A 10,462-nucleotide genomic window follows, 5' to 3' on the forward strand; every position below is an offset into this window, starting at 1 on the left:
ACCCCAGTCAAGAGGTCTGGGTTAAATCCATAATTCTTTTGCTCACCATGCCCCCCCAGTTTAGACCCTGCCATATGCAAATCAGTCTTGACCCTGTGCCTCATGGGAACAGTCCAGTCCGAACTGCCAGCCAGGTCCTCCCTGGACCGGAAACAAGCATCCTGGAACCGGTTTCTGGGTATTACCCTTCATCAGCCAGGCTAGCTTGAATCCAGTGGCACAGTGAGCAAGGGACCCACGTCTGGGCATACCCAACCCTCTTAGGGGGAAAAGTGCTACTCAAACAAATGATGGACGGAATGCTGAATAAATCATACATTCACCCCCAGTCAAGAGATCTGGGTTAAATCCATCGTCCTTTAGCTCACCATGCCACCCCAGTTTAGGCCCAGCCATATGCAAATCAGTCTTGACCTTGTGCCTCATGGGAACAGTCTAGACCGAACTGCCAAGCCAGATCCTCCCTGGACCGGAAACAAGCATCCTGGGACCACTTTCTGGGTATTACCCTTAATCAGCCAGGGTAGCTTGAATCCAGTGACACAGTGAGCAAGGGATCCATGTCTGGGCATACCTAACCCACTTAGGGTGAAAAGTGCTATGCAAACAAATGATAGACGGAATGCTGAATAAATCATACATTCACCCCCAGTCAAGAGATCTGGGTTAAATCCATCGTTTTTTTGCTCACATTGCCACCCCAGTTTGGACCCAGCCATATGCATAACAGTGTTGACCCTGTGCCTCATGGGAACAGTCCAGACCGAACTGCCAAGCCAGGTACTCCCTGGACCAGAAACAAGCATCCTGGGACCAGTTTCAGGGTATTACCCTTCATCAGCCAGGCTAGCTTGAATCCAGTAGCACAGTGAGAGAGGGACCCACGTTTGGGCATACCCAACCCACTTAGGGTGAAAAGTGCTACGCAAACAAATGATGGACGGAATGCTGAATACCGGTCCAAGGATGCTTGTTTCCACCCCAGGGAGGACCTGGCCTGGCATTTCGGGGTGGACTGTTCCCATTGGGCGCAGGGTCAAGACTGATTTGCATATGGCTGGGTTGAAACTGGAATGGCATGGTGAGCAAAAAAACGATGGATTTAGGCCCAGATTACTGTACTGGGTGAATGTATGACATTGTTCTGCATTCTGTCCATCAATTGTTCTTTCTGCATTTGTCACCCCAAGTGGGACGGGTATGCCCAGACGTGGGTCCCGTGCTCTTCATGCCACTGGAGTCAAGCTATCTTGGCTGATGAGGGCTGAAAGCCCAAAACCGGTCCTAGGATACTTGTTTCCACCCCAGGGAGGACCTGGCCTTGCAGTTCGGACTGGACTGTTTCCATTGGGCCCAGGGTCAAGACTGATTTGCATATGGCTGGGTCCAAACTGGAATGGAATGGTGAGCAAAAAAACGATGGTTTTTGGCCAGATCTCTGTACTGGCGTGAATGTATGACATTGCTCTGCATTCTGTCCATCAATTGTTCTTTTTGCATTTGTCACCCCGAGTGGGACGGGTATGCCTAGACGTGGGTCCCGTGCTCCCCATGCCACTGGAGTCAAGCTATCCTGGCTGATGAGGGCTGAAAACCCGAAACCGGTCCTAGGATGCTTGTTTCCACCCCAGGGAGGACCTGTCCTGGCAATTCGGGCTGGACTGTTTCCATTGGGCGCAGGGTCAAGACTGATTTGCATATGGCTGGTTCCAAACTGGAATTGCATGGTGAGCAAAAAAACGATGGATTTAGGCCCAGATCTCTGTACTGGGGTGAATGTATGACATTGTTCTGCAGTCTGTCTATCAATTGTTCTTTTTGCAAATATATGTGAGGCATTAAGAGTTGCAAATTGTGCATACGTTGCTATTTGGGAGGAAGACTACCAATGTTATGTTTCCTCTGTTTAACACTCTCCCGCTCAAAAGTATCCCTCACTCTAAAGCAGAGTTTACCAACCTGTGGGTTGGTCGCAAGCCTATTTTTGGGGGGTTGAGAAAGTCTGAGCAATAAATAAAGATGCCTTTGAATTTTGTGTTTCTCTTGCCACATAGGTCACTACTTCAAAGGCAGAAGTCACATGTAATGCTATGCCTTTTCTTACAAGTTGCTTCTTATTCCTATAAATGGGGATTTGTGTTTACTTTTCTTTCTCTGACTGCAAAGTAAGAGGAGATGTTAAAGTGAATTGTGTGACGATCTTGCTGGAGCACAGAGTGTGAAAGGAAAGGATGTTGGGTTTTTTGGGCAACACGTAACAAAATGGTAATATCTTTAAATAAACGGTATGCATTCAGCAGTTAGAAGAGTAAAACGTAAAATTCTTGTAATTCTGAAGTGTGATGGAAATAGAGATTTTAATATCGGATTATCAGTAAAACCATATGTCTGTGCAAATTTAGTGGGCATTTCTATGGAAAATATGCTGTCTGTAGCTGACAATACAATATCAAACTATGCTTAAGCAGGAATGCTTAGGCAGGTAATGTCCAGTACTGAGTACCTGCACGTTTTTAATTTGGTAGGGGAGAGTACCCACACTTCTCAGCACTACAAGACATTTAATGGCAGATTACCAGCACTTCCTAGGAGCAAACAGGTACTCTAAAGAGTGACTACGTGCACGTCTACACTTCCATTTAAAGCAGTGTGCTTGAGTGATGTTCAAATATCCCCCCACCTCTTGCCCATTAAAGATAGATGTGGAGCTAAAGTGTGCAGTTCTAAAAAATGGGTTGTGGTCCTAAAATGTCTGGGAAGCAATAGTTAATTAAATGTTCACTATTTGTCTGGAAATCTCCCTTTTCAGTGTCCTTAAATTTTTACCTGAACATTACAATATGAAGCAAGATCATCAAAATGTCGAGCCAGGTTGGCAGAGGGGACAAGTAGCATAATATGGAACGCGTCGAAATATAAGAGTAAGGGAAGAAGAAAGGGAAATTCAAAATTAAGTGAAATAGCCGTTCTTGCCATCAAATGTATATTAACGTAATTGAAATTAATAACGAAACGGCCTTCTCGGGTAACGAAACGTTGCGACAATATGGCACATTTTCTCTGCGAGGAGAAAATGAGCAGCTTCCAATGTCAGCGGAGGTTCAACCGCTGGCATAGAGCTCGTAGCCTCCAAACGACCTGAACACTGCCTACACCTCAACCCTTTGCCCTCCTTCCCGCTCTTTCCGTTTTTCAAAAACCGTTGCAAACTCCACCTCCGTCACGCGGCCTGCGCGGTCCCACTTACAATTGGCCAGTGCACTGTCCAATCACCAACTAAATGAGCCAGACGGCGCCCACCTCGACGAAGAAACTCATTCCGAGTTTGACGTGAGTGTAAAGACCATGAATGATCACGGATCTTCCTCCAAAAAAAAAAAAATTCTCTATTTCTTCCAGCAAACGGGGGTTAGTTAAAAAAAAGTATTTCGTAATCCTTTCATATGCGTCACAATACATGTTTTAGATCATTAAAATTGTGATATTGATGTATTTAAAATAATTTTGATAGTGCTTAATGTGATGTTAATGCTGCAAAATAGTTTAGTAAGTACATAATACTCCTGTGTATTTGTAAGTGAATGGTACATTCCAAGATGGCTCTTATATTCATTTCCGCCTACCAGTCAGCCATTCCCCCCCAGTCCCTCTTTTATGTTGCCCGCCAAGCCATTTAATCGCAGAAAAACAAACAAGCCATGGAGACATTCTGCGATTGGATGCTGGGGATGGTGTGTCCCCGCCTTCACCTCGAGGTCCGAGGTCGGCCTCCCATTGGGCTACTTAGTATCTGTTTCGTAAAATAACAAAAGGCACACGGGGGACCTGTCAACCCTCCCCCACGTGGGTGTGACAGGTCACGTGATGCTGCACCCTGCCCGAGTCAATAGGGCGAGAAGCCGGCTCGGCTCGCGCTGTCAGACAACAAGAGGCTGCACTTCACGGACAACCCTTGGGGCTTGGAGCCGAAGGAGCGAGCGTCCGTCGGAATCCTCTAACACCCGCGGCGTTGGCGATAACGGGCGTCTTCTGGAAGCCCCCAACAAAGGGGGCGGGGCTCCGAGAGAGTGCAAGAAAGGTGAGGGGAGGTGACGACGCTGGCTGATTTGAGAGAATGATCGTATTACTAGAGGAGGTGCCGAGACCCTTCCCGATGTACTTACCCTCTACAGATGCTTTTAACAAGCCTCCCCACCCCAGTATAGCAGGAGTTGCGTGATAGCCTCTCAAAACAAGTGCACGTGACAGCCCCTAGGGAGTTCTCCCCGTGTAGATCTTCCTTCACTCCTACATTTGGATATGTGACAGACACAAACTCTCTTCTACTGGGATGGGGATGCATCTGACAGACCCTCCATAGATTTTAAAAGAATGTTTCGTACTTCACTCCACACTTCTAGGCGTAAATCCGAGACTCCACCTGAGAGCAACCCCCAGAATCCTCCCCCCCCCCCCCCCCCAATCTATCTAGTATGGGTACTTATCCTGGTCGCCCCGCACCCATTCCGAGCAGATGCTACCACACCTGACAGCCCCACCCAGCAGGGGCTAGAAGACCGCTCCTCAATGGTCACCTGGACATTCTTCCTAATCCCATCCCCCCCCCCCACCCACCCCCCTTTTCAACTTTCCAGCAAAGGGGTCATTTAAGAGCTTCCAATCTGCTTCAGTCAATATCTCTTTAGCAGGGATTAACGCGAGGACAACCCCAGGAGAGCTTTCTCCTGACATACCCTAACAGAGGATACCAAGTAACTTTCTTAGCCCCCCCCCCCCCCCCCCCAAATAGGGGTCGCATGAGAACGCCAACGAAAAGAGGAAAGGATGTGTTGTTACGGCCACAGCATCGGACTTTGAAACTGGGGAACCGGGTTCGAGTCTCGACGTCGGCTCTACACCCTCTAATAATGAGCGAATCACTTCATATCCCTGTCTGTCTAAAAAATAATAATAATATGACCTGGTGTAATGTAACTGGAGCTCATGTAAAACGCCCCAATGTATTCGGGTCTAGTTCGTTTTTCTTTTGTCGTTTTATATAGTATAAACTTAAAAATAAAACTAGGACCTCACCTTTATAAGGGTTTAATTTTAATAATCCCACCCTCTCACTCCAGCCGAGGATATGCGAATACCCCCATCCAGCCTGTGTCAGTGACTCGATATCCCACTCTAGGCCGACCCTTCCCCTTTAAAACTGCCTCCCCTCCCCTCCCGTCCCACCAGAGTTACCTAACCGCTCCCAAAAGGGGTTCCTCGCGGACTCCCACCCGAGTAGTGATCGTTTGCATCCCCTTCGTGAAGTTTCCCCTGGCAGCCCCCGGAGGTTGTCTGAATGCCTCGGTCGTTAAAGGCATAACATCAGCATAAGCTGGCTATTGCCACAGTGGAGTGATTCACACAGCAGGCGATACTGACACCATCTACCCGAAACAACCGCTCAGTGGGTTTCCTCAGCAAGCCCACCACTCCGCAGTTACCCGTCCGCGGCGATTGCCGTTTGCCTTGAAACTGGACGACAGCAGGGATTTATTGATAGCACTCCCCAGCCAGCAGGAGGTGTCTACCTCCCTCCACCTTCAGTAGCCGCAACAACTGACCAACACGGAGCAAATATACCGTCCCATTTCAACAGTACCTAATATTCATGTTTCCGAAACAAACCCAAATAAACGAGTTGCTTTCTTGTGATGTGCCCATGTTAAAGACACCAGTACAAAGGACATTAAACTAATGCCTCAGGGAGTTTCACACAGCCGAGACTGGGGCGTTCTCGAAATGGACTTTTCAGATTTGAAGCCTTCGTGTGTTGCCTCATTTGTTGGCACTTTGTTTCTGTAAACGGCGCATTGTAACGCCGTTTAATGACGTTCGAAAATACTGGTGTGTTGTTGGCATGTGTATGTGCCACTTTATGTCGCGGGTAGTTCGGACTGGATTGGTGGTTTGCCTTGTGTGGCTGACTAGCTAGAGAGCTCGATGGTTTACAGTTTGACAGACCTGCAAGGAGAAGGCTGGTTGATTTTACTAGTGGTCTGTGTTTAGCTGGTTAATTTGCCAGTGAGGATTAATTGAAGGGGGCAAGGGTCTTTGCTATTTGGCAGCTAGCTGGTTGGATTGACAGTTGTGAGCTGGCATGCATTTGCCGTTTGGGACGAGATGATGCTGGCTGGTTTTAGTGAGGGCAGCTAGTTGTGTTGTTTGTTGAGGATAGGTAAGCTGTTGGCTTACCTGTTGGAAGCTGCTCAATTTGCCTGTAGGGTATTGGTTGGAGTGTGTTTGGAGCAGCTAGGTGATTTGTTTGCCAAATGAGTTAGGGCTGGATGGTTTGTACAGGGGAGCGGCTGCCAGACAGAGCTGGTTGGAGTGCTAGGTGGAGGAAAGTATATTGCCCAGCCGAGGGCTGGCAGGCTGCCTTGTTTGGTAGCCATCACTGGTTTATGTTCGTGCCAGGGAAGAGTTTGTATGGGTTTTTGTTTAATTGTGTACAGTTTAGCAGGTTAATGTTTTAGGTAGTGTGATGTATATATTTTTTTAAATTTAGCTTTTTGCAGTTTAATATAGCACAAACTCGACTCGAAGGCATTGAATCGCTTTACATGACCACCAGTTACATTGCAGATGGACACATTCATTTTTGGTAGGCACAGGGTGATTAAGTGATTTGCCCAGAACACAGGATTTTGAGCCGACACAGAGACTCAAACTTGGTTTCCCAGTTCCAATGTCGCCAGTTCTGGTCATTACATCTGTTTTAGGGTCTGCATGAATTGCAAAGTGTGGATTTTCTACCATTTATTGAGACTGAGTATTTTGTTTTAAGGAGTGTGAAGCTAATACATTTTAAAGATGTCCCTTACACCAAAGTTGGAGAAATGTAATCCTGCATCCTGATGGAGATTACCTTCTCTCATCTCAGTACACTATCTTAAGAGATCCCTTAGCCTTACATTCCAGTACATATAATTAGGACTTGGGATGCATTGCCAGATGAGGAAAATGTAGCTCCTGGTACATTATTTTTGAATTTGTGCTTCTGATCAGTCGTTCACTTATTGCCCATCCCTTCCGTCTCAGGTTCTCTCTTGGTCTTGGACTCTGGTGGCCACAGCTCTCCATGCTGCTGAACGGGGAGATTACAGCTGGTGACCGGCTGACCAGTGCAGCTGCCCGGGGTGATGTCCCTGAGGTCCGTCGTCTGCTGCACGACGAACTGGTGCATCCAGACTCCATCAATCGCTTTGGGAAGACAGCTCTTCAGGTAGGTGCCAGGGTGGGTCATTGATGTTGGTTGCAGGTTCTGGTGTAGGGGTTTATGATGGGTCAGGGCAGGGTGTAGGTAGGTGCCAGAAGTAAATACAAAGAAGACCGGATGCCATTGGGCTCTGGGTGAGATGGGGGATGGCCCGGGCATGGCACAGGCAATTAATTAAGTTAATTCAGACTAGAGCTTTAGCATTGTTGTTTTTAGTTTATTTACGTGACTGAATCATTTCCGGGTTCAACCTGAGGACTATTTTATGTGTGTAAGTCTAAGAAATATGAAATGTTAGAGAAATCAAAGTATTTATTTGTGTGTCACTTAGATCACTAACAAAGATTGGAAGTGCAAGTGCAATTATACTACCCAATATAAACTGGATGTTCCCCTTTAATCACTCCTCTTTTTTCTTTCTCATGTTCAGGTGATGATGTTCGGCAGCCCTGCTGTAGCCATGGAACTATTGAAACAGGGGGCTAGTGTCACCATCCAGGATTACAATGGCACCACTCCAGCCCACGATGCAGCACGTACTGGCTTCCTTGAGACACTACAGCTTCTGGTGGAGCATGGTGCCGACATCAATGTGCCCGATTGTCATGGCTCACTGCCCATCCACTTGGCAGTCCGTGAAGGCCACGAGGATGTTGTTCTTTTTCTGTCAGCAGACTCTAACTTGCAGCAACAGGACACTGAGGGTCTGACTGCACTTGATCTAGCGAGACGCTTTGCTGGGCCCCGGGTTGTTGCCATTTTGGAGCAGCACCTCTCTTTGCTAACGTAGTGGAAGTTGAGTGGGGTTTAGAGAAGCTTTGTGTTCAGTACGGTCTCTATTCTCATGTTCCTCTTGTATTGCATAACCAGTTGGAAAAGAGCCTGTGTCTGGACTTGGTGGCAGAGCATTAAGAAGGTGTTGGTATCTGCTGTTATGGTTTCACAGTAGCCCCGCCACCCTGTGCATTGGTTAGCTTGCTTCAGCACCTGGTTGAACGGTTCCCTTCTCTCCTTCGGTTCTTTGTATTTTTCCATGTTCATGTTTTCGTTATATGTGGCTCTTTTAATGTTAACCGTTAGTGATCCACAACGGTGATATCAGCCTTCCAACCTCCTACAGCCTGCTACAACGAGGCTGTAATATATGCTGAACAAAATGTGGTGCCTAGTTTGTGTCCACGTTTAAATAGTGCTCGGCATGCATGGCACTTACACAATCAGGCTAGCCCCTTTCTCTGCCTCACCCTACACCCAACTCGGTCTCCAAAATTAATCCCGACTTCCCTGATAACATGAGTTCCCTTGTGTCAGCTTTCCAAGTCAACACTTCCTTTAAAATATTTGTAACTACTCGGCCCTCTCCCAGTTGCCTTAAGATAAATCATTCATACAACAGCCCATTGGTTTCAATGAATTTCAGCCAATGTATAAACATCTTTGTCACGTAAGCTCGTCTAGATTTTACCTCCTACGTTGTATTTATTTAGTGGGGCAGCTACCTGTGAGGTACTTCCTGGCAAGAAGATGCTCTATCCTGAGTCCTGATCTGACCGAAGCCATGTCACTTGGTTTGAAGTCCACGACGAGGATGGCTTTTGAAGGCCACAGGGTAGGGCTGGACCTTGCACTGTGATCTTGGTGTTTGTGTGTTTTATGAAGAGCACTTTGGATTTTACGTGCCTGTAATAGGAAGTGCACTCAGTTGATTCCGATAAAAGGTACAGTTTCGTTTAACCTTCGAAGGTAATCCTTTTCTGCTCGTTGAGTCATCAACGCGCTTTTTTGCCGACGTAAGGAGCTGGCACTCTGGCTGTCGGTCCTCGCTGAAGAAATGACCTAACTTGTAACACTGCCTCTTGCCCTCCGGTGCAGTTGGCAAGAAAACTGCCTGCCGTCGCAGCACTTGTGTCTTCCATAGATTGACTGAAACAAAAACAACATGGCTGCCCCACTGTAGCACACACTTGTACTCGAAGCCATGATCTCTAAATGCATGCACCCCCAGGAAGTTTAGGTTCCAAACTCTGCCAAGATGTCGACGGCTTTCGGGCAATGCATACAATGAGTTTGCCAATCTAGGTTTTTCTGTGCATTTAGTTTGCAATGAAAAGCTTTATAGCTTCCCTTTATAACTATGGCAGTGATTTCAGTTAACCCGTTTCTGCAATTAAACAACAGAGCTTGCTTAATCGCTTTGTGGCAGAGAATATTTAAAAATAGAAACTCTCTAGCTTGCCACTATGGGGACACATGTTGCGACAGCGAGTTGCTTCTCCAGCTGTGCTTGCATGTCTAGTCAGCCACTGTTCCTGGTTTTGTTTGGCAGGGATAACCTGCTGCATAATTGTTGCCCCTCCCTCAGTGGCAAGTAATTCCGAAGCGCTTGGGTGTGGCTTGTTACGATTGGGCAACCTGTGCCCCGCAGGTGTGGCTCACAAATCCCAAAACATGGCACTCCCCTCTTGGTGAAGCGTAGTCGTTGTACTGTTGGCGCAAGTCGTCCCTGTTAATTTTTCTTTGTCACACCAACGTTCCCCACAAATGAATTGCATACCTTGTTAATTTCCAGTGTACATAGTAGTTTTTTAAATTCTATTTATTATGCTTTTGAAGGATGTTGTATGTCATAATTTAAGTTTTTAAAAGCATTAAATTAATATGTACTGATTAACCTACCCGTCTGTTTGTTTTATTGAACGTGCTCTCCGACATATTTTTCTTTTGCGAGAGAAAATGTAAAAAAAAAATCCATATTTAACTACAGAATAGACCGTTCTCAGATTATTTTGTTGTTAATTTTTTAATAGAGGTGGGCGAGCCACAGAAAGCTCGAGCCAAATGTCAAGGTGTGGCTTGGCACGAGGTCATCCTGGAACCTCGAGCCCAAAACGAGCCGAGCTTTCATGTGAGGCGATGTGGCTACAAATGCCAACCATGTAGGGTTCGACCCCATGCCTGCACTGCATGTTTTAAATCACGGCAAAAGTTCCTGCGTCAGAAGAAAACATAAAGGTGTCTGCCCGTTGTGAAGCCCTCCGAGGTCCGTGGCCAAAGCTCCCCCGATATGAAACTGGCCAAAAGTAAAATGTAGATTCTGGTAGTCACCCACGCGCTCCTCCGAGAATTAAGGACAGCGCATTAACCTTTGAATTCAGGAAGACATACCCTGGGCACATCTACTCAACGGCAGAAAATTGTACAGCACAA

At 46.8% G+C, this 10,462-nt stretch overlaps 1 protein-coding gene across 1 annotated transcript; it reads left to right on the forward strand.

Moving 5' to 3' along the window:
• Positions 1-3,836: 3,836 nt before the first annotated feature.
• CDKN2D (cyclin dependent kinase inhibitor 2D) lies at positions 3,837-9,926 on the forward strand. Its single transcript, XM_085600689.1, has 3 exons — positions 3,837-4,078; positions 7,078-7,261; positions 7,686-9,926. The coding sequence occupies exons 2-3, from the start codon at positions 7,118-7,120 to the stop codon at positions 8,043-8,045; spliced, it is 504 nt and encodes a 167-aa protein (XP_085456815.1). The 5' UTR covers positions 3,837-4,078; positions 7,078-7,117; the 3' UTR covers positions 8,046-9,926.
• Positions 9,927-10,462: the final 536 nt, after the last annotated feature.

The sequence above is a fragment of the Triturus cristatus genome, chromosome 4_2 (genome assembly GCF_964204655.1).
Source record: "Triturus cristatus chromosome 4_2, aTriCri1.1, whole genome shotgun sequence".
NCBI lineage: Eukaryota > Metazoa > Chordata > Amphibia > Caudata > Salamandridae > Triturus > Triturus cristatus.

Excerpts from the sequence above, each read along its gene's own strand:
- CDKN2D (XM_085600689.1), top strand. The coding sequence starts at position 7,118 with ATGCTGCTGAACGGGGAGATTACAGCTGGTGACCGGCTGACCAGTGCA. Across the intron at positions 7,262-7,685 it reads TTGGGAAGACAGCTCTTCAG|GTGATGATGTTCGGCAGCCC; the intron begins GTAGGTGCCAGG and ends TCTCATGTTCAG.